The sequence below is a fragment of the Hippoglossus stenolepis genome, chromosome 12, assembly GCF_022539355.2.
Source record: "Hippoglossus stenolepis isolate QCI-W04-F060 chromosome 12, HSTE1.2, whole genome shotgun sequence".
NCBI lineage: Eukaryota > Metazoa > Chordata > Actinopteri > Pleuronectiformes > Pleuronectidae > Hippoglossus > Hippoglossus stenolepis.
Window position 1 is genome coordinate 12860917 of NC_061494.1, and position 23323 is coordinate 12884239.

At 45.0% G+C, this 23323-nt stretch overlaps 1 protein-coding gene across 1 annotated transcript; it reads left to right on the forward strand.

Annotated features, from left to right (window-relative positions):
* The first annotated feature begins 104 nt into the window (after positions 1–104).
* antxr1d (ANTXR cell adhesion molecule 1d) lies at positions 105–22837 on the forward strand. The gene is made up of 18 exons (XM_035172095.2): positions 105–518; positions 4822–4893; positions 4988–5059; positions 5399–5480; positions 6139–6169; positions 6252–6325; positions 7045–7113; positions 7208–7288; positions 7395–7455; positions 11800–11898; positions 12580–12649; positions 15978–16056; positions 16318–16413; positions 16900–16938; positions 17054–17152; positions 17229–17393; positions 17484–17564; positions 21699–22837. Exons 1-18 carry the CDS (start codon positions 361–363, stop codon positions 22014–22016), a joined length of 1746 nt encoding a protein of 581 aa, XP_035027986.1. The 5' UTR covers positions 105–360; the 3' UTR covers positions 22017–22837.
* The last annotated feature ends 486 nt before the right edge of the window (positions 22838–23323 follow it).

Genomic DNA, 23323 nt, shown 5'->3' on the forward strand with positions numbered 1-23323 from the left:
GCTCACTGCTTGGGGCTCAATAGTTTTTTTTTTCTGATTTGAGGAGCAGCATTTTTTTCCCCTCTTTGTAAAAGTGGAGTTTTGAGTTTCTCCTCGGGTGTCGCTCCTCTCCTCCATCCTGCCCTGCTCCATGCAGTGCGTTTTTTTTTTCCCTCTCTCGGCCGAAAGAGAAAGACTTGGCAGCGCCCGGCTCCAACCGAACGAGGCTCCTGTTGGCTGAAAGCGCGCGACCTAAGAGGACAAAACACCGATGAACGACACGACAGACGCCCACAGCCGATTCAGAGACAGGCGGTAGAGAGAAAATGTGAAGATTTTTCGGTTGTCAGCGTTGGAGCAGTCAACAGTAAACCGGGAAAGATGGCGAGGACGCACACTCGCGTGTTCCTCGCCTTGGCTTTGCTGGGAACGTTCTTTCTCGAGGTGGCGGTGAAAGGAGAGCTGCAACAGGCGGAGGAGGAGGAGGAGGTGGAGATGTCCTGTCAGGGAGCCTTCGACCTCTATTTTGTCCTGGACAAGTGAGTGTCCCGTTTTATTTATGGCTTTGTTACTTTCCCATCGCTGCGCATTGCCATGCAACCGCCCCAGTGGTTCGGAAACGCGGTGCGCATCGATCTTGGTGTTGTTGTAACGGTGCGAGAGAAAAAAAGTAACATACACGTTGTAACTTCGACCAGAAGTCCAGAAACCAGGAGTCCGGACTTTGTTTTCGTCACCTATCACATCATCGGTGCTAAATAAGACAGCAGTTTCATGTTTCATGGAATGATTGAGCACCCAAAACCATTTAACCCTCATTGTTTATCTTATGAGTGCCTTTGAGCACCGGTATATGTGAAGTGTGGGGATAATACTCGGAGCATTAGGGGTTTTCTCTTAGCCCGGCGAGGCAGGAGATTTTACCCACGGGATGTGGGCAGGGCGAGCCGGATGGATGGATAGAGTTTCAGGCCGATGACGCCTGCAGCGGACACAGCTGCAGCCCCACACTGGTGCCGTGTGGCCCGGTGATCCTTCACACTGCTCCTGCCTCCATCCACCGTGAGACGACTGCATCCTATATCCGGACATTTAGTGACGTAGAAGCAGGGGCTATTCTTTATTGTTTTCCTGCAGTACTCAATCTGGTTAGGTTGATGTTTCCCGATGGAACAAAGAGATCCAAAACAACATGACATAGGCTATATATTGGTACCAGTACAAGACTTTATAGGAGCTTATAATGATGTAATGTATGATAAAATGAGATCTTAATTAACATTTTGGGGGTTATTTACCATTTGTAAGAACGTTTGGGTTGCTAAGTTATGAAATAGTGGATAGTGTGCGTCTTTCTCCATCATAACTTGCTTCGCCTTTTAGATTTGCTCTTTAATCCACCGGAAAGACGTCTTCCAGAAACAAGCAACAGGATATCTGAAGTAAAATGTGTTTATCTTACAATTAGGAGAGTATTTTGAAACCACATGTAAATTCACTAGATCTGGATTTTATTTGGATCTGCACCAAATTGTACACACTCATTAATGCCTGTCCCCTAAACAGGTAATAATGAGGCCTACAATTTACAACCCCTATTAAAGTACACCTTATAAACTGCTTCATATACAAGTGGTACTACTAGCCTATATATCTTTACAAATCTATGCATGAACTTGATCTTGGACTGATGCTAAAACTTTGTTTGATAGAAGCCAGAGAGGGTTTACTGGAAATGAGACGTGACAGAGGAAGAATGTAAAACAAACCAGAGCCTGATTTAGATCCGAGATTCTAAGATAACTTAAAGCTCTTGGCGCTCTAGACTGGCAGGGAGCGCATCAACCTTTTTCTAACATTAAAACCAACTCTCGATTTCCCCCAGATCAGTCTTTGAATATCTTTGTGTCATTTTTAGATGTTAGATTAAGACGAGTGGCCAACTCGCAGCCGCAAACTATTTTGACTTATTAAATCTCATGATATTTTTTCTGGCTTCCTTGTCAGCGAGGGTGTTTTGACCATCTTTTTGGGCTGTGACTGTACGTGACCTCTCCAGCCTCACACTGTGTCGCTGTTTATGTCTGCACACACATTATAATTGACATTTTTTGCTTGAGCTGCAAGGGGAGATTATGCACGTGGACACAGAACAATCAAACATGTCGAAACATGCTATGTGAGCAGAGACCGACACTCAAAGATCATAAGGTAGCATTAGGCTGAATTTGCTGCCCTGCTGGAGTAGAGGAATGAGAGGATATAATGTCAAAATAATAGAATATTTTTTGAAAAGTATGAGTGTGTATAACATTAGGTATAAAATGTCCTACTGTATGTCCTTGGTTGCCCTGGGCTCTCCACCTATGCGCTGTGAGGACGCGTTGAGTGACATTTTGCTTTGGTTTGAATACATTTGATGATCTTTCAGACGCAGCATCTGTCAGCCGCTCTTCAATCTTTACCCTTTTGCTTCAAAAAGTTTAGGAGTAGCCTCGGGAGCGTGGCAAAGTCACGCATGGCCAAGCCTGTGGTGCGCCTCAGTGTTGTTGGACTGTCTGGACCTGCATGCTCCAGCAGGCCTCCAGGAAGCTGCTGATCTTTCTCCTGCGATGGCACCGACTTGTCTGATCTTAAATGACCTAATCTGATGAGAAAATCCAAGAGCGAAACACACTAGGGATGTTGTTAAGTGTCTACAGCCCTTCACTGTTTGACTGTCTTACACATTGAGCTGTGGCCAGAGCGAGGCATGCTGGGTAAAGAATGTGTGTGCACTCCACTGGAAGCATCACAGTGGACACAGAGTGAAGATTAGAAAAACTAAACTACCATCAGTTCCCCACATTCCTACACTCTGTGTCTGACCCACACCGAATACCAGGCTGCATTTTTCCGCTTCATCTGGTTTGCCCACAAATAGAATAATAGGTGTTGTGTTTTATGGCTGAGTGAGGAAGAGAGCGATTTGTTTTCATGGATCGAAGCACTTTGCAGGGCAAATATTGCAGCTAAAAGAGACTCTGCCCTCATATTATGCAGACTGAGGAATGCAGGTAGACGGCTGGGGAATAATTGCTGCATTTGTTGAATGATGGCAGTGATTTATTCCATATTTTGCTTTTCGGGTTTCCTTCCATTTCCCTTTAGTGGGTATTAGTATAGGCAAAATGTCCAAGTTAAAAAGTTCAAAGTCCACAGCAGAAGGAGTCTTTCTCTCCCACAGAAAATACTGAAATACCTTGTTTGCATCTCTGGCTTTTTTCTACAACGTGTCAATGTCACTAATAACATGTAACATGCCTACTGTCGTTACCGTGGCTACAGCAGTTTAAAGCTGAACAGGAAGCCTTCGCTAAGTGGTACTAACATATTCAACACACGCTCTTAGCAGTCGACCAATCACAAAGGAACCAATCAGAGCTGACCAAATGACCACTATGTGGACACTGTCATAACAATGAAAACGTCCATCCATTCAATTTCGATCAATTAATCAAGCAATCATTTACACACAGTGGAAATAACTAATAGTGGTTATCAAGGTCACCTCCTCCTCAGTCATTCATACGCATAATGTAAATATATATGGAAGATGAACAACACATCACATTTATGTCAAACAAGAAAACACAACATCAAATAAGAAAGCAAAATCACAAAACACAAATCACATTATTTTTTCAATGTTCTCTTGATTGCTGTTGTGTTGTCTCACTTGTGGTGTTTTGTGATTTGCCGATGTGATTTGCACCTCAGGGCCAAAGGTAATCCAGTACCTGGCATAGAAAGAAAAACTTTTTTTTACCAAGAAGGAAAGTTGGTTCTGTAGACTCCTCATAGCACAACATGTAAAGCAAGTGACTGTTTAAATTAGAGGGACAAAAGAGCCATCATGAATCTAACCAGCCCACACTTTCACTCCATTTATTACCCTCTCTCACACACACACACACACACACACACACACACACACACACACAACACACACACACACACACACACACATAGGGTTTGGTGCATTAGCTGTTTGATGTTGTATCCTCAAATAGCCTTGACCCCCTGCTGAGTGTTACTCCAGCGTCTCTGTGTTGTTCATGTCGCAGCCTTTACACTCTGCGGACCCCCAACCTGTTGTCAGACTGGCTGTGCTCACTGGGACCATCTGTTCCCCTTCCCAGTCGCGCACACACACACACAGACACACACGCTCACACAAACACCGATACTACACACACACGGACACAGACACATGGGCCAGCTGCCTGCTGCATGGTCCCTGCTAGAGGCAGACTGCTACATCTGTCCCTGTCTAACCTCAGCCCTCTGGCCCAGCAGCAATTAGCCCCCATTAGCAGCCCCCTGGGACCGGCTTTCATTAAGGAGACTGCCAATGTCCTCAGCAGCATGTCGCAGGCTAACCAGCACCTCTCACCGCTGACAGGTTACAGTCAGAGGGACTGAGCGTAAAGAGGAATGTCCTGAGATCACGAGGACATAAACTCTTACTGTTGCTCCTGAAACATACATAACATACCACTTTAACATTCTAACACAAAATGTGCCCGCCATCGACAAGCCTCGAGCGTCGCTGATCGGATGGACACACTGTCGGCGTGATTTGTGATTTGTTGATGTGTTTTCCTGTCTGCTGTTGTGTTTTCTTTTTTGTTGTGTTTCGTGATTTGCATGCTGACACTAGCTCATAGCGTGCTGTGAGAAAGCACTAAACAGAAAGTAAACTTGAGGCTGATGGCCATGTGTTTGTGCTGCATTCAATATAATAGGATAATATTTATGATCATAATCATAATGGAATCTTTTTTCCCGTTGTATTTTCAGATCCGGCAGTGTGAAGAATCACTGGATCGAGATTTACTCCTTTGTAAAGCAGTTAGCAGAGAAGTTTATCAGGTACAAGCAGCATGAGTCATTCGGGTTTTTTGGGAGGTTTTCTTTTCTTTTTCACTATTTTCACTGTTAATGTGAACCAACTGTGTGTTTTCAGCCCCATGCTGAGAATGTCCTTCATCGTCTTCTCCACACGAGGGACCATCATCATGAAACTGACCGAGAACAGGTAAGAGCCACAGCTGACCAACACCCTCACCTCCTGTGGATCTCTCTGTACCTGCACCAGCCTTGGACGTCATCTCTTCTCCAATTGATGTCATTTTTTGCAACTCAAATTTAATTTCACACTAATTCCATCCAGCTTTTGGCAGCGTACCGATACAAAGCATTGCATGAGTCTACTGAGGACAACTTTGGCAGGGGACTAACACTTCTCTAGCCAACTCCAACTACTCCCTACACCCTCTTTGTATCTGCTTCAGTGGGAATCTTTCCCATTCTTTCTTTTTTTTTCTGAGCAGCTTTCTTCCGTTGTTTTTTATCAGGCTGTGTGTTTACCCCACAGGGAGGCCATTACTGGTGGCTTAAGGGATCTGAAGGGGGTTGTTCCTGGAGGAGACACATTTATGAACTTGGGCCTGGAGATGGTAAGGCGATGTTTAAAGACCCAACACATGTGCAGAACCAGCCCATCTTAGTCTTATAAAATGTCCGCTGAGGATTGATTGAGTCTGGCAGCTGGAACGAGGATGAATTAGAGAGGTATGAGGAGCGGCTCGAATTATTTCTGCCTCTTGAAACTGCCAAGCTTTCTGGACACATATTAAAGCAAAGCAGTGTAAATTCCACACAGCGTGATTCCACGGGTCCTCGTGGTCTGGTTCTCATTTTTATTTCAATCAGAGATTTGGCAACATTTCTAGATGACATCTTAAAATCTAAAACAAACACCAGTGACACCCCTGTTTTCCAGCCAGGTCACGGAAGGGTTCGTGTCCTAAAAGAGCACGTAGCAATCTTCAGTCATGAGCTTTTTCAGACAGGAACTCTGGAAAATAGGATTCGGACGTTTCCTTTCACACATGAAAAACGCAGCGGGAGATTGTTCAGGTCGGACGCGTTCACCAAAACAGGAAAATGTCTGGATTTCCAGTCTTAGGTGCATCAAAGCAGCTATAGAACGTAGCTGAACTAAAACAAGTCCCGTGCAAACCACACTAATGTTTTATAACAATACCAACAATATTATTGTTATTTTCAGTTCTTTTCTCTCAGGACTAACGCACACCCTCTTTGCATTTGCAGGCTAATCAACAGATATATCAAGAGAGGCATGGTAAGCTCCGCATAATAAGACGTTTGCCTACATGTAGAACAGTGTTTCAGAGAATAACAGAGTTGATCTGTGTGTTCCTCAGGGACAGCCAGTGTTATCATCGCTCTGACTGATGGAGAACTGAATGACTGGCAGGTTGACACGGCTCAGCGAGAGGTAGGATGTGTTTGTAAAGTTAAGGTGTTGGGGGATTGATCCTGATTCTTCCAGTTGATGTTGTTGTCTGGTTCTATTGCTGCACTTTTCATAATGTTTTTGATTATTGCACCTGCAAGCTGGGCACAAATAACATGGCCTCTTTCATGCTCCATAAATCAATTTGTATTACTTTAAAGATTTTTTTATTGAGTTTTTAATTCTATTGATTATTTATAGTGCTCATTGTTAGATTCCTTGCAAAGCTGATGTGAATTCATATTGAACTAGAACAGCACTCAAGTAGAGCACATACCATACATGCCTGATCTGTTTCATCTTGATCCATGAATTATTCCCTGGGGAATTGGTGAAAATGTCAAACATGTCCTCTCTCACAATTTTTAAGTAAGTGAAACAAGAGACCTGGATCCGCCCCCTGATCCGGATTCATGCCAAAAATGTATTTGTTCTTTCTTGGGTAATGGTCTAAGCCGCCACAAAACTTTTATGGAAATTGTTTTTTTTGTGTGATCCTGGTCACAAACGCAGATAAAAAAAGGAACAGAGGTAATAAATATGACCCACCTTTGTGGCAGTGTACTTCAAATTCAGAAAATGTCGTCTCTGTAGACTGAGAATACCAGATTTTTTTCTTTGGGACATGTATTTGCTCCACATGCTCGACCAGAGTTTCTTTAACCTCATTACATGCTGGTTTATTTGTTCTTCTCCTGCAGGCACAGAGGGCCAGGTCTCTGGGAGCGATTGTTTACTGTGTCGGGGTCAAAGAATTCAACCAGACCCAGGTAGGATCTGCAGGAGGATATTGAAGATGTTGCAAATGCCTAAATAAGCAAACACAATTGATTTTTGATTTTTTGCGTCTGTATGTTTTTCTAGCTCGCAACTATTGCAGACACGGTGGATCATGTGTTTCCTGTGTGGGGAGGCTTCCAGGCCCTCAGGGGAATCATTGACTCGGTACGACACACACATGTATAGTCACACAAAGACCCACACAGAAAGACACACAAAATCATATTATGTCATTGAATTAACCCCGAAATGTTTTTCTTTTCTCTCTCAGATCATCAAGAAGTCCTGCATTGAGATTCTGGCAGCGGAGCCGTCCAGTGTGTGTGCAGGAGGTAAGAGGTGTGAGGAGGAGCAAGGGTTTCCCCTCCTTGTTGAGACACCGGCGCAGTCGCGGTGTGCAATTGTGTAAGATGACAATCATCTAAAGCCTCTGGAGAGGAACATGAGGCTAAGTAATCGCATGGACGCTTATGACTGCGGAGTGACAGAGAGCGTATTGTCAGTCACGGCCGGGGGAGAATTAGCATTGCCGCTTCGGCACAGCGTGTGTGCAGGAAAAGAAAGAGGAGGGGTGGTGGGTGTTGGTCAGAGGAATTAGCTTTGAATGTTTAAGCATGGCTGCTTCTCTGGCCTAGTTTGCCACATCGTATATGCTAAATAGTCATTTTGGCATTTTGAACCCGCTCCTCGACCTCACCTCCTCTCCCCATGTCCAGCTCCTCTGTAGTAAAAAGCAGAATAACAGCCAAGAACGATTGCGAGACAGAGAGAGAGACTTTATGTGTAGCCAGCTGGATGGATGGGCTCTGACATGACCTTATTAGGACTCACTTAAGAGAGTGCATTTAGAGCTGGGCTACCAGGACGACCAATGTAGATTAACATCCATTATGGGGTATGAAGGACGGGGAAGGATACGAGGAGAGCAGTAGCAGCAGCAGCAGCAGCAGCGTTTCCCTAAAAGGATAAAAAAATAAGGAAGAAATTCTCAAGAATTACAGTTGACAGAGTCACAACTGTGATTCACACACTCTTGCCGAAGCCTGAGTGTGACTGTGTCACTCGACATGTGGACAAATAACATCCAGCCTCATTTATTATTCGATTGATGAGCAGCATAATGGTCAGTGAACTAAGAAGCGAGGGAGCCACTTGAACCAAAGCCTGATTCTGGCCTAATTAATGAAGATTGTAATGTGCTGAACCTATGCGTATAGTGCTTTGTTTGCTTTAGTGGGTCATGACAGGCATGAATAATGTACAGCTCTTATCTTAGACATCCTAAATTGCTCTAAATTCCACTGTGGATAAATATACAGAAAGTATTTCCCTTACTCAAACTTATTTTTGCAGTATAATGTAGAATAATGTGATTGTCGGGCACAAACACAGGTTAAGCAGGAGATGCTTTTATTTTGACTTAACAAGACTGTGAAATAGATTGTCCAGATGTTTGACTATAACCATCTGCCAACATCTGTCCATCCTGATGCATTTATACACACATATTACATCCATTCTGACATTTTGCATAGGTGTTATGACAGTCTCTCTGTCTGTCCTCATCTCTGCCTGCGTGTAGTCACATAGCATACATGCTCTACAGCAACACACACATGCTCCTTAAACACACACACACACACACACACACACACACACACATCTTCAAGCACGTGTACACACATGTCCCTCAAACTGATGTGAAGTGACCAGACCGAGCTGCCTGCAAACAGGCCATCAGACTGGACAGTGAACGTTGGGCTGCACTATCAGACGTGACAGCACTGATTTTCCTCACACACACACGTGCACGCGTACACTGAGAGGACAGCGTGAGTCGGGCCTCAGATCTAACATGACAGCAGAGATTGCTGCTTTCATTAACGTCTGACCCTTTTCTCCCTGTTGTCCCTTCCTCCTTTGCCCCTCCCTGCCCTTCACTGTCCCGTCGCACTAACGTGATTGAAGAGCCGCTGTTCGGACAAGCCGTACACCATTTTCTCCCACACACACACACACACACACACACACACACACAAGACACGCGTTCAGATGCATGTACATGTGTACGGTCACACACAGACAAGACATTCATACAAATGTAATCCTCCTCGTCAAACGTTCAGGTGTAGATGTAAGTGGACGTGTGGCCACAGCGGCAGGCAGAGAGCAGAGAGGCGAGGGCAGGAGCATATGTGTTGAGCATGTCAGCAGGGCACCACCAGTCCCTGCCCACCATGTGTCTGACAGCACTGACCTTTTAGTCCATCAAGCCTCAGTGTGTGTGCAGTGGGTCAGGGTGTGTACACAAGATGCTCAGATTGAGACTTATAGCTGAATGCTAGTACTGATTGATTAGGGTTAAAAAGTTCAAAATAAAATGTTAAATTTTGGACAAATCGTAAGTATTGTGTAATTCAATGCACTTCATAATTAATAGACCAATAAAGCAAAGCCAGTAACAATTTTTTATTTGAAAATTCTTACAATTAAAAGAGACAGACTAATTTATCAGTTGATTAAAAAATCAGCCGATATGAGCCTTTCATTGAAATATCAGTATTTATATGAAAACCATCGTCTCTATGAAAACTTTTATTTTAGAAAAAAATAAACAATGTAAAAAAAGGATATGCAATTATGTTTGCCTTTTACGTTTACAAAAACATGTATTTTCTTATTTCAAGTTCTATATACTTGCTGGTATAAGTGTTTTCTTTTTTATAGTTATTTAGAATAAGGGTGATAGTTAAACTGTTTTTACTCCCTAAAAGTGGCACTGACCTTCAAAAATCCATATTTGTCGGGCTCTAATAATCAGAGTAATATCTGCCATGTTCAGCATTCTGTGTGTGTGTGTGTGTGTGTGTGTGTGTGTGTGTGTGTGTGTGTGTGTGTGTGTGTGTGTGTGTGTGTGTGTCTGTGCACATGTGCCCTGCTCTTTGATGGTAACGTTGGGTGAAAGGGGGATGACTGCTAAAGCAGCCAAGGCACTGAGCATTAGGAATAATTAGTGTTGAGTCCTCTCATTAAGCCGAATGTTGTTGTGGCTGCAAACAACATATACACGTCATTAGATTATGAGAAAATTGAATACAGCCCATTTTATTTGATATAAGGTTGTACAGCTAACATTTATGGTTGATTGTTGTGGTGGTGTTTTATATAGAAATTATGGCAGAGGGAAGGAGAAGACATGGGACATGGTGCACAGTAAATTAATAGGCTGTCTGTGATGAGATGAGTGGTTAATCAGGTGATTTATATGTGTGTGTGTGTGTGTGTATATACACATGTATAATCTCTCTTACTGACAAAATGACATGAGCAGTACTGACAAGTTGCAAGTCGTTGAACATCTGTAATAACTGTGAACCCACACATGCAGATAAGTTGCATGAGGTCACCTGTGTGCACAAGTGATACGTATAATCAAATAACTGCATCATACACAGTATATCACATATTCAACTAATTCCTGTTTGGTAAGAGCTCGATTTCAGTTTCCATCTGTCTTGTCCATCACCAGTTTTCCTCTTGGAACACAAATCCACACTCGTCCACATCCCTTGCAGCATCTGTAAACATGTGGAGATGTGCAGGCATCTGTTAAATGCTCCGTCTCTGTGTGTGTATTTGTATTTATGGCTTTTCATGGCAGCGTGTTTGACCTTTAAGGAAACACTGTCACGTATACACTCACACCCCGTGATGTTTTTATCCAGTGATCTTCACGCTGGAGCTTTAAATGTTAAAGGTGTGGCAAATGTTCACTTCTATTAGCAAGGATAGTGCTGGAGGAAACCTCCGTGCACAGCCAGGGACCACGCACGTGCACACACACACACATGTTCAAACAAATGCATGCATACTGTAGGCATACAGACGATTACACATTCCTCAGAAAAACACAACGCAGAATGCAGAATGTACAGGTTACACACATATCCTCACAGACACTTCCACATAAACACACACACACACACACACACACACACACACACACACACACACACACACACACACACACGCCGTTGTGCCACAGGTAAGGTCAGACCTACTTTGACAGTGCTGTGCTGTTGTCAGCCCTGCAGCCATGTTTTTAAGCAAGTGTTTTTCCCCACTCTCTAACATATGCTGGGTAGCAGCCACATAGACACTGCAGCATATGCTGGCAAGCCTCTGTCAGTGCGCTTTAACAGAGCCTGAGGGAGACGAAAGGTCAAAGACACACACACACACAAACACACACACACACACACACACACACACACACACACACACACACACACACACACACACACACACACACAGAACACCTTCTGGCTACAGCAGAGTCTTAAGATATTTGTGAATAGCAACACTTTAAGCATTAGCACCACTGGAGCATATTATGGCCTTTCCACACATACACGCACAAGCACCCAGATATAAACAAGCAGTAATGAAGCATGAACACGTTTCTACCGCTAAAGCCGAGCGTGCCAGAGAAACAGGAAGGTTCTCAGCCATGATGGGACACTGGAAACTAGTTCAAACCAAAATTGGAGACCAGTTTTGTGCTTGTACAACTTTCACACGCTGAAAATATGTGTCTCACTGTTGTTGTGCACGAGCGTGTGCATGTGGCTCATCATCTCTGATGCTGCTCGTTCCCTTTGTGTTTTTTGTCTCAGAGCGTTTCCAGGTGGTGGTGAGAGGCAACGGTTTCCTCCACGCCAGAAACACTGATCACGTGCTGTGCAGCTTCAAACTCAATGATACGTACACAGTGGGTAAGTCTACCACCTTGTTTGTTTGTTTGTTTGTTTATTTGTTTGTGTGTTTGTCGTAGAGGCCAGGGGAGAACCCATTAGATATTGGTTGAGGATCTGGATCAGGGGGCAGATTATCTTTAACGTTGTAAGCTGGGGCAATTTTTTTCCATTTTTTTTAATTATCTAAAGAAGACAAAGATGTTGATGTCAAAAACTTTTAGGGGACTGATATCTATAAGTGTGTGTGCCGCTTCATTGAATTTAAGAGGACAGTTTAGCCCTGAGAAAGGAATGTGCTCTCTGAGTGTTATTCTAGTGTTTCCATCTGCATTTGTTTGTTATTAAGCAGAATTACGCAAAAACTCCTCTTGATTTCTATGACATTTTTTGGAGGGGTGGGGCATGACCCAAGGAAACGCATATCAAATGTTGTTATGGATCTGGATGAGTTGACGGATACATCGCTGTGGAATATACATCCAAAGTAAAAATTGTCTGATTTCTGATGGATTTATGTCTTTTGCATGCTTCCTATTACTGCAGACATGCTGTTATACATTAATGTGTGAACCTAAATGGATAATGGGAATCTGGTTTGGCTTTCACATCTAAGAAAAATGTGGGAAGTGTTTTCTACACAGCAGATGTTTAAATTTCGACTTCAAAAAATGTGATTCCGTTTTTTTTTTTACTGTGCAGATGAGAGACCAGCTGGAGTGGAGGATACCTTCCTGCTCTGTCCTGCTCCTGTTGTGGAGGAGGTCGGCAGGTAAGCTGGATGTTTCTTTTTCAGCTCTCACCACCTTTCCCCCCCGCGACCCCACCATTGGTCCGCCGTTACAGTTCCCCAAGCCTCAGTGTGCAGCTGTTACACCGTGAGCTACGTACCCTAGATACTTGCCAGCTACACGCAAGTTTGGTGTGGACACAGAAGTCCTTGAACAAATTAGGGCCAAAGTCATCGAGTGTCTGTGATCAATCAGTGTTTGTCACAGCTAACGAAGCCAGACACCAATCACGAGGGGACAACAGGAGTAGAGCCCAGGAACACGACTTAATGAGAGCCTGCTGGAGAGGACTTTCACAACCGCGTGCGTGTGTGTGTGATGTATCCCAATCTCAGTCTGACACTTTAGGAGAGAGAAAGTGTGAGCAGAGTCGGCCGGGCCGTGTAAAGTTTCCTCTGAGGGGCTTCCAGCTTTGCTCCTGGAGGTCCAGAGCAGAAGTTTCTCGCGGGGCGGACGCGGCGATGCTGGCGGGCCGAGCTCGGAGAGGACAGAAGCCCCGGCAGCCTTCCCTGTCCCCGCCGCCTGCAGTCCTGTGAATAATTATACACTTCCAGCCTGCGGCCTCAGACACCTCCCAGTCATCATCTGTCTTGTTGCTGTCATTCAGATTTCTAGCGTGATTTGAGCTTGTCTTGTCCGCCAGTGAAAAGTGCTCCTCAGAGATAAGGGAAAAAGGAAATTTGTTTTTACTCTGTGGCTACAAGAAGATTTACGAGTCGGCTGCGGCATCGTTTATTTTACTCGCACCTTATGACAAAAGTTGAAGATAATTGATAGATGAATGTTTGACATAATCACAACATAAAAGTCATTACACAGTCCATCAGGTATCCAGTGCTGAATGTGCCTTCATGTCAGTGTGGCTTTGTTTGGCTGCTCCACCTCAGAGCAGAGAGCATCATTACTCACCACAATGGTGCCTGAAGGAGACGTCTTCCGTGTAACAGAGGCCCATTAGAGCAGAGTCAGCGCTGCCTAACACCCTCAGTGCCGCTTAAGAGGAAGTCAGCTGTGAATGGCTGCAGGGCCCAAGAGGAGGCCAACAGCTGGCTGGCGAGTTCTGGGCTGTGGAGCGGTGACGTGCACATGGATGTGGAAATATGAAGGGAAGCGAGGGCGCCACTGTGCAGGTTGGACAGGTGTTGGTGGTACAAAATATCACCATCACACATAAATGCTCCTTCTCATTACGCAATATCACCTGATTTTATATTTGACACGACTTTAAACTATATTCACAACCAGTGGTGGGATGTAACAAGTGCTTTTACTTTATTACTGTACTTAAGTACATTTTGCATGTATCTGTACTCTACTTATGTAGATTTACTCTATATTTTTTAGTTATTGTTTTACTTTTACTTAGGTGAAATGTTTGAGTACATCCTCCACCACAGTTTATAAGCATAAATAAACATTATTAATATATAAACATTTACGCCACTTATTAAGCAAAAACACCAACATTTTATGAAATGTCTTCTCAAATGTAGTGTAAAACTAAACTAAACAAAGCTGATTTTTCACTTTTTTTCTCCCATTTTCCATAACAAACTTCATCAATAATCAGAATAACCATTAGCTGCTGCCCTGAGATTCACCCCGACCTGTCAGATCTCATTATGTGCCTCTGGTTTTGGGGTAGTAACGTCTGTACAGGGGGTCTCAGGGACTCCAGCTCCCAGCATCACCTCCTCGCCCAAACCTCAAAGATCCTCAATCACCTCCTGTTCCACCCGAGCCTTGTCGCATATAATGAAGTCATTGACGCTGCCGTCACACAAATCTGTGTTGACTGGGAACCTTCCGGATGCAGCTAACCCCCCCTCCCCCCCACACACACACAGGGTGAAGACATACATAAATATATATAGGCTATAGTGGGCAGATTGATGATTGATAGGGGCTGAGATCTCTGTGTCAGAGAGAAGCTGATAGCCCTGTGTCCCGCCCCCGCCCGCCAAAGAGGAGGGCTAAGCGTATGATGGGGAAAGAAGAGGGGGGCAGAAAAGGGGAGGGAAGGAGAAGTAGAAAAAGATGAACGGCACCTGCGATGTCAATTTCCTACTCTGGAGTCGGTGTGAGTTATGAGTGGAGCTGCAGCGGTATGAGGAGGATGCAGGGTGGTGGGGGTGGGGAGGGACAGTGCTGAGGGGATGTAGAACAGGAAGGGCCCCTCCTCCTACCATCCCCCACGCTGTTTCCTCTCCTCTGTCCCCCCCACCCCACACACACACCCTGCAGTGACCTCCCCTTTGTCGCCCCTCTCCTCAAATCTAAACCCAGAGCTCAATGGCCCCCTTGTCTCTGCCCCCTCTCCCTACCCCAAGACCACAACCAGAAGCCTTTCTCCATTCTTTTCCAAAACCCAGAACTCCAATCCAGCGGCCAAAACCAAAGCCTGTATCTTATTTTTCCTCATATTTCTGAAGAACTTCATAATTAACCTGTCAACTAAGTGTCTCTTTCACCATAATCCCTGGGTACGCCAGTGTTTATCGCATCTTTGGCCATGCAGTCATCTTCCCCCTCATCTCTTTTCCTTCGCTGCCCTTCCTGCAGATATATCAGCAGCGAACACTGGAGGAGAAAAAAGTAATTTAGCTGTCTGTGGTTTCCGCATTAGAGGTCTGGGTTTGATCCAAACAGAAGAGATTCCTTCTGAGGGTGGAGAACTCCCTGACCTCTGCAAAGACATTTTTTTATGTCTGCGTCAGCGTGTTTGTGTTTTGCTTTTTTAAGGCAGCAAGTACGGACAGAATAGATTGAGGAATGTATGCGACACCTGGGGCGAGCTTACAGTAGCCGAAAACAAGGCCGGGACTGGAGCGCACGCGAAGCAGATGTGTGCACTGAAATGTGTGGTGTGACTGCAACTCGGGCTGCTGTCAGACATGCACCTCACTCCGGATGATCTCCTGACATTCTCAGGAGGAGACGTGTGAGAATCCAAATGTCCCAAGTGAGACCCTTTGGACTTTCTCTGGATTTTCGCAGGCCAGCTCCCTCATAAAATTTTTAAATAAAGATAATATCCGAATGAGCACATGTCAAAAAAACAGCAAGCAGCACGAGATCCTCTGAAAAAAAACAAAAAGAAAAGAAATATCTCAGGATGAACAAGAGGTGCCTCACACGTAGGATGTCAGGAGAGCTTTCGGTGATAAGGGCCGATGCTGTGATCTCTGTACGTTCCATCCTCATGTGGGAAAGGCAAACTCTTGAGTCCGGACCCCATTGTGCAGGCATCCTCCGAAGTTCATGTCTGAAAACGACTTGTGTCTGAGGATCTGCGTCTGTGTTTTGCAGGGTGATCTACCTGCAGGTGAGCATGAACCAGGGCCTCTCCTACATCACCAGCTCCGTTCACATCACCACCACTGAATGTGTGAGTACACCCCGTGTTTCTGAAAGCCGCACACTGATTTTTCCTTCTTAGCATGCTGCCCCCTATTTGAATAATCTTTCTTTCCACCTTCCTATTTTCTCTCGGTTCTCCAGTCTTCTGTCCTTCCTCTCTGACGTCTCCTCTGTTGTGTCTGTCATCAGAGGAGGCTGTGAGTACTGTCACTTTTCCTTTTCACCTTTTTCTCGTCCCTTGACTTCCAGTTCGGTTTAATCTTCATCCCGTTATTCTGTGTGTGTGTAGTTCGACGGCACCATCGTGTTAGTATCGCTGCTGGTGGTGTTCCTGCTGTTGGCTCTGCTGCTGATGTGGTGGTTCTGGCCTCTCTGCTGCACTGTGGTAAGTTTCCCCCTCGACATGAATGTCTCAGCCTTGTAGTCAGATTAAATTGTCATTTCACATTGACCCTGTTCAGACCTGGAATTAAGATCTGTCCGAGTGAGCCGACAGATGTTCATACCAGTTCAGGTCTGAACAAACACAAATGCATCCTGAGTGTGAGATCCAATCATTCAGAGCACATTCGGAGGTCACTCTGGGAAGCATGTCGCCATGTTCTTTTCACTGTGTGAACACAAATGCCTTCTGGGCCACGAATGACTCTGCTGACGTCCTCCACAGTTTCACAATGAATCAAACATATGATTTGTGCTTCTCAGTGACCACATGCTGATTTGTTTGTGGCCAACGCCACAATATCAACACTGACCGACACATAATGATAAGTGATAAGTCAGAGGTCAGGAGCCAGGCTGAAGTATTCAAGCTTTGTTTCATGTTTTATTTACCTCCTGACACTTATGGTTTTTTATTTCCAATATTCAGGTTATCAAAGAACCTCCACCACCCCCACCTCCAGAGCCTGTAAGTCACCAGCTACATTTTGTTTCTATCATTATAAATTGGATATCCATACAAAGATAAAGGGATTGTGACAGTAGTAGTATTAGTATTGATAAGACTGAGGTCTGACTCACAGGAGTCGGATGATGAGGATGGGATGCCAAAGAAGAGGTGGCCCACAGTGGACGCATCTTACTACGGCGGAAGAGGAGTGGGTGGGATCAAACGCATGGAGGTACCCACACACAAACTCAACTTTTAACAACCTTTACACTCAGAGACTGCAGATTTTTAAATATTATCTTTCCTAGGTGCGATGGGGGGAGAAGGGCTCCACTGAGGAAGGTGCGAAGCTGGACAAACCTAAAAACGCAGTCGTGAAGATGCCGGAGCAGGAATTTGAACCGTATGAGCCCAAACCTCGAAAACCACCCCGCCGCCCCCCCCAGCAGAGGAGGTGGTACACACCCATTCAGGTAAGTTTTTATGTCACTGCTTTTAGAAGCTGAATGAATGCTTACGGTTGTGTTTTCTTGTTACTGTGACATCTTCTTGTCTTCTTCCAGGGGAAGCTGGACGCTCTGTGGGCTCTGTTCAGGAGAGGTTACGACCAGGTGTCTCTGATGAGGCCGCACCCCGGGGACAAGGTGAGGCCGCCGTCTCCACGCTACCGTGACATTTCCTGAAACACGTGTATAAAATCAGATGGAGCAGAAACAACAGGCATAATCAGTGACAGACAAACTATAATTGGGTAATTATGTGTAATTTGGGGGATGGCTCTGTGGGTAAGAACCACTTAAAAAGCTTTTGAATTGCAAGTCGCGATGGTACGGGGGGTTCTGGAAAGTGTTGTTTTGTCCCTGTCTCCTTGTCTGTGTCTGTCACACGGCGTGAAGACAACACGTGTCAGTCGGCAACATGTACGGCATGATCTCCAACACAGCAGCCCTTCTACACACACACACACACACACATACACACACACGCGCACACAGTGAGTCATTGAGCTATTGATACCGCGCGGTTCGTCAAAGCTGCCATTGTCCACACACAGGGAGGACTGTATCTTCTGTACTTCTTCCTGTGAATCCAAGAAAAATAACTGGGTTTCTATCTTCTTTCCACATGAATAGCATGTCACACGTCACTGTCTACTTTCAAGTGATGATTATAGGAAGAAAAAAAATGTCAGAAAGGTTATGTCTTATAGGTTTCATCTAAAATTCTTTAACGTGTCGTATCACTGGCTCCCGCTTCTGAAAAGTCCTAAATCATGACATCACTGCGGTCCCTCCAAGTCTGCGTGACAGAACAAGAGACAGCGGAGAGCGGCCCCCTTATCTGACCTTGACCCTCTGCACGGCATCCCACAAACCCCACCGAGATGTTTTCATCATCGCGCTGGTTGTCATGGTGAAACATCTGGTCCGTTGTAAATGGTCTCATTGTCGCTTTTCATAGCCGAGGCCATATCGCTGCAAAATTTATTGATTTGTTCCTTGAGTGACATGATTCATCATCAGTATGAGTGTATTTGAGTCTCTACTGTATCTGCAGTCTATAAAAATGGTCATCGTCATTGGTTTTATCCCGTCTTTCCATCTTGGGCTCTTCTTTTTTTTTTCCTGAAGCTGAACAATTCGTTCCTGTCAGAGCAGAAGTTTCGAGAGTCTTTGTCAGTGGTTCACACTCAACAACGACCCCCACGACTCGCTTTACGCGCCATTAACTGGGGGAAATGGATCACTGCCTCTCACATTGTAAGAAATGAAGGCCAATAGAAATCCACTTTTTTTGTAAGCGATAATAGAAAACAGCCATATTGGACATGAGAGACGACAAAGGTTTCTCATCACTAACAAAAAAACTGCCACAAATCTAAATTCTCTAGAGCGCGACGCTGCAGCTGGACGACAAACAGCACAACATCGCGTCACAACAAGCCCAACAAGGTGGCAAAAAGCACAGCGATACGCGTCGTGGATCAGACTTCTCCGTGTGGATTACTAACCAGCAGCTCAGGAGGAGCTCGTCCTGCTTTCTCCCCACATTACTCCCACTTCACTGCCTCTGCAAACGGTCATCAGCGGCCTGCCAGTTTCTGCCACACTTTGCATTTCCATCTCTCTCTGCTCTGTGTGTGTGTGTGTGTGTGTGTGTGTGTCTCACTGTAACGTGTGTGTCAGCTCTCCCGAGTTAGTGTCACACAAACAGATGGGGAGTTGAAAGGCCACGAGCCATATTGTGACAGAAGAGATTCCCTTCTTTAGTCCCCAGAGCTGATGGCACTGATGGCCCCGTCACACAGCACACACCAGACCAGAGGGCGGCCACCGTCCCTCCGTCCTCACACACACAGGCGGCACAAATGAGCACAGCAGCGCCTCCCCTTCTACAAAACACCAATCAGTTCACGAAAAGGATCAATTCACCCAAATTACAAAGGACCACAGTACTTTCTGACCTATTTCTAGTCATATCCAGCCATGTAGATACTTTTAGTTTCACTGAAGTTGTGAGAAATCTCGAATTTCTTCCACAAACACAATACTGACTAAACTATGTCAACTCGTGATCCACTTAAATCACTCGAGCATATCACACGACTGAAAAAGGTGCATTTCAAACTGTGTTAGCGATATCCTTTTTTCCCCAAGTTTTCTTGGAACAGAATAGTTGCCAGGTGCTACAGGGGAAGACGGTGGCTACATGGCTAAGCTAACTTGAAAAAAACGACAAATGATGACTTGTTTAGTTTTTTTAAATCTAAATTTTTATGTTAAGGAGGAAAGTAAACACCCAAAAAAACTATTTAGCAAGAAGCTCAGAAGTTGAAACAGATTCTTGCTTCAAACTTCAAACATCAACTTTGTTTGGTAGATGCTTGTATGAAGCAAGATGTTGGAACAATTCTCATTAATTAAAAATATATTATAGAACCAGAACAGCCCAGTCTAAAATTGTACTATTACTACGTTCGTTTGTCCAGATCCACTAAAAAATATAATGTGTTTTTCCCATAATCGTGCCCAACTCCTCTACGAAATTTCAAGGAAATCGGTTTGGTAGTTTTTCTGTAATCCTGCTAACTAACAAATGAACAGACGAACAAACGCTTCCTTGGTAAATCTGCATGGCTGGATACTGCCAGGTCTGTTACGCTGACACTGTCTAAGTATCCTGGGCAGAAGCATATGTTGTGTAGAAACTGTCTTAAATCTTGTGAGTACACATGGAGCATTTTTCCTTTTGTGAGTGGATCGCTGTAATGTCATGCGAGGTGACAGGCGGAGCTGTCAGGTCAGATGTGCGTCTCCGCTCTCGTCTTTCTCCCCTTTTCTTTACTATAAATGGTGACAAACGCGTGCTCACATGTAGACGGGCACACACTGCTTTATGTGAGTGTGTGTGTGTGTGTGTGCGTATGTGTGTGTGTTTTATAGGGAAGGGCAAAGTCTCGGGGCTCAGACGGAGGAACAGACAGAGAAGTGGTGTGAAGAGGGATGCTTGAGGTGTTTTAGGGTTTTGTTTTTCTCCCATAAAAAAAGGAGTTGAGAGATTGAAGTAAACAGTCGCCGGGAGGGGAAGTGAAACCGTAGCAGTCGTCACAGCCGAAGGGGCACACGGGGGTCTCTGATCGTCACAAGTGACTCATCGCTGACCTCTCACACGACTCATTTATGTACATATTGTCGGCTTTAAAGTGGAAACATCTCTTTCCGTCGTCCATCTCCGGCTCTTTTCAGCTCCGGCCTTGTGTTTTTGGTGGTCTCTTGCAGCCCCCTCCTCCTCTAACTTTCCTCCTTCCTCTGTTTCTGTTATTCATGAGGCCGAAGCTTCATTCAGGCCATATGTCCTGGTGGAGGCTTGCTTACAGCCACACACACACACACACACACAGACAAACACACACATATTCATGAGCTTGTGTTCTCATTGTGTCCATATGCTCGCTCTGGTGTTGCTCTGCTGCTCTGCTGCTCTCAAACTGGCCTTTTCACTCTGACCCAAGGAGTCACTGCCCCCCACCCTAAACCAGGCTTCCCCCCCCAAATCAATTACGCGCCCCTCATATGCAAACCCACAATGGGCCCCCTTCTAAGTCACAAAGCTACTGCTGCAGGGGCCCTCTTAATGGCCCCTGTGTGACTTTAGGGCCTCTCTGTTTAATAAGGTGTAATCAGACCACCAAGGATCAGTGACACAGAGATCTACTGCTCCATCCTTCACACACTGCCCGAGCGAGTGTGTGTGTGTGTGTGTGTGTGTGCAGAGGGATGCTATACAGGGAACAGAGAGGGTGAAGAGAAGAAAACCCCCTCAATGAGAACAATAAGAGAAGCGTTCCATTCTCTCCCGACTTGTAAATTATGTTAAATGCCGAGGGGCCTCTGTTAACTATTGTGGCGATGTTGAAATCAGCCCCTTTTACATTCCAACAAGTCGAGCACATTAGAGACATGAACCACTTTCTGTTCTGCATCAAGAAGCCCCAGAGCCTCCGAGAAGAGGAGGGGAACTGGGGCAGGCTTCAGCGTATGTGTGTCTTTGCTCGCATCACAGCTATTGTGGTGCAGGTGTGGACAGAAGCAGCTCTGTGCGTCCTTTCGAGGCCCCAAACACACGCGCCTCTGTCGGCAGATCTGGGCACAGACTCAAACAAAACCACCGTGGTGGATCTGAGACGCTCATTGATTTCCGCACAAAGACGGACACAGCGTTTTAATCTTCATTGAAATGATGATGTGTGTGTGCTTTTCTCCTCGTGTGTCTCACAGGGCCGCTGTATTCGCTTCCAACGGGTCAAAGATGAGGAGATGAACCACCGGGCTCCTCCTCCTCCTCGCGCACATCACTCTCCCTCGCCTCCGCCCCCTCCTCATCCTCCTGCGCCTGCCGAAGAGCAACCTCTGGTCTCCAATTCTGTCCCCCGCACAAAACCACCATCCAGAGGGCCCCGCACCACGCCGCCCTCCCGTGCACCCTCCCGTGCACCCCCTTCCGCGGGCCAGTCCCCTCCGGGTCCACCCCCTGCTCGCGCACCCCCGGGGCCTCCAGGACCCCCGCCATCTCGACCCCCACCCAGGCTCTCATGATAAAGAATGGGGCTTCCAACAAACCACTGATACATCAACTCATTCTATAAAAAATACATGTCCTCCTTTCACCCCAAAGACTGAGAAAATCTGAAAAGCCTGGAGCTCTTCCATGCAGCTCTGTGCTTTGTTGCTGGACAGCAAAATATTTATCTGATAAGAAAATCAGCTACTGAGTTCCATCAAGATAACTTTCTTTACTATGAAACATAGAAAAATGCATGTAGTTCCTTGTATTTAGTGGAGTTCACGTTGACATAAAGGTGCGAGTAGGTGCAAGTGTTTCTGGAGATTCGGCAGAAAGGATTTATGTGTTGTTGAAAGTTGAGTACGAACGAATGGTGATGAAAAATGCACCTGTTTCCTGTGGTTTTGCAGAGAATAATGTTGAGCGAGGGTGAGAAATAACAGCATGTAGTGATGGTGATGTTGCCTTGGTTTTTAAATGTACACTATATTAGGTTGCTACGAATCACATGGATGCATCGTTTTACCTTTTTTAACCAAATCTTTTTCTACATCCTAGTTAAAAAAAAATTAAGTTAGGGGATCTTATTGCAACTGCAGGGCAGTTTCACCATTTTGTATTTATTTTAACACGGGCCCTATCTGCATCTGCTTTCTATTTAGTATCAGGTGGATTTCTGGGTCTTTGAGGAGGGGGAGTATGTTGGTGGACAGAGGAAAGCTTTGTATCTGTGGTCTTGCATTGAAAATAAGTATCGTCAGGATCCTCCTTCATTCTTCATTTTGTGACTGAAATGATCATTGCCATTATTTCTATACTAACTTTTCTTCAATAAACATGTTTTTTTTTTCTACATGTGACCAGGCAGTGATTTTCTTTCCCTCTTGATTTAAAGTGTTAAAGTTTAAAATTTTCAAGATTACTTTATTTTTGCACCGTCATTATGAATCAGCTTACAAACACATTTGAGCTGACGTAGCTCTGAGGAGATGGGGGCTGACTCTGCGTGAACTAATGACATGTTTATTAGTCCATTGAATTTACTGCAGGAACATTCGGAAATGTTCTTTAATTAAACTAATTACAGTTCCGTTGCTGTCAGGGCTCTAATACTCTATCCCTGGCATTTATATAGCCGCTCTACAAAGTTAATGACCGGATTTTAAGATTATCAATGGTCCCCTCAAAGTCATATTTCTGGAACACGTCGCTCTGATGTAAATCTTTTTGACGCGTGTTTTCATTTAAACCACCAGTGCAGACTCCGTGGCTTTGGAACAGATTCAAAACACATTTCTTTCATTATGGGCAGTGTGCAGTAAACATAAGTAAATTTTAT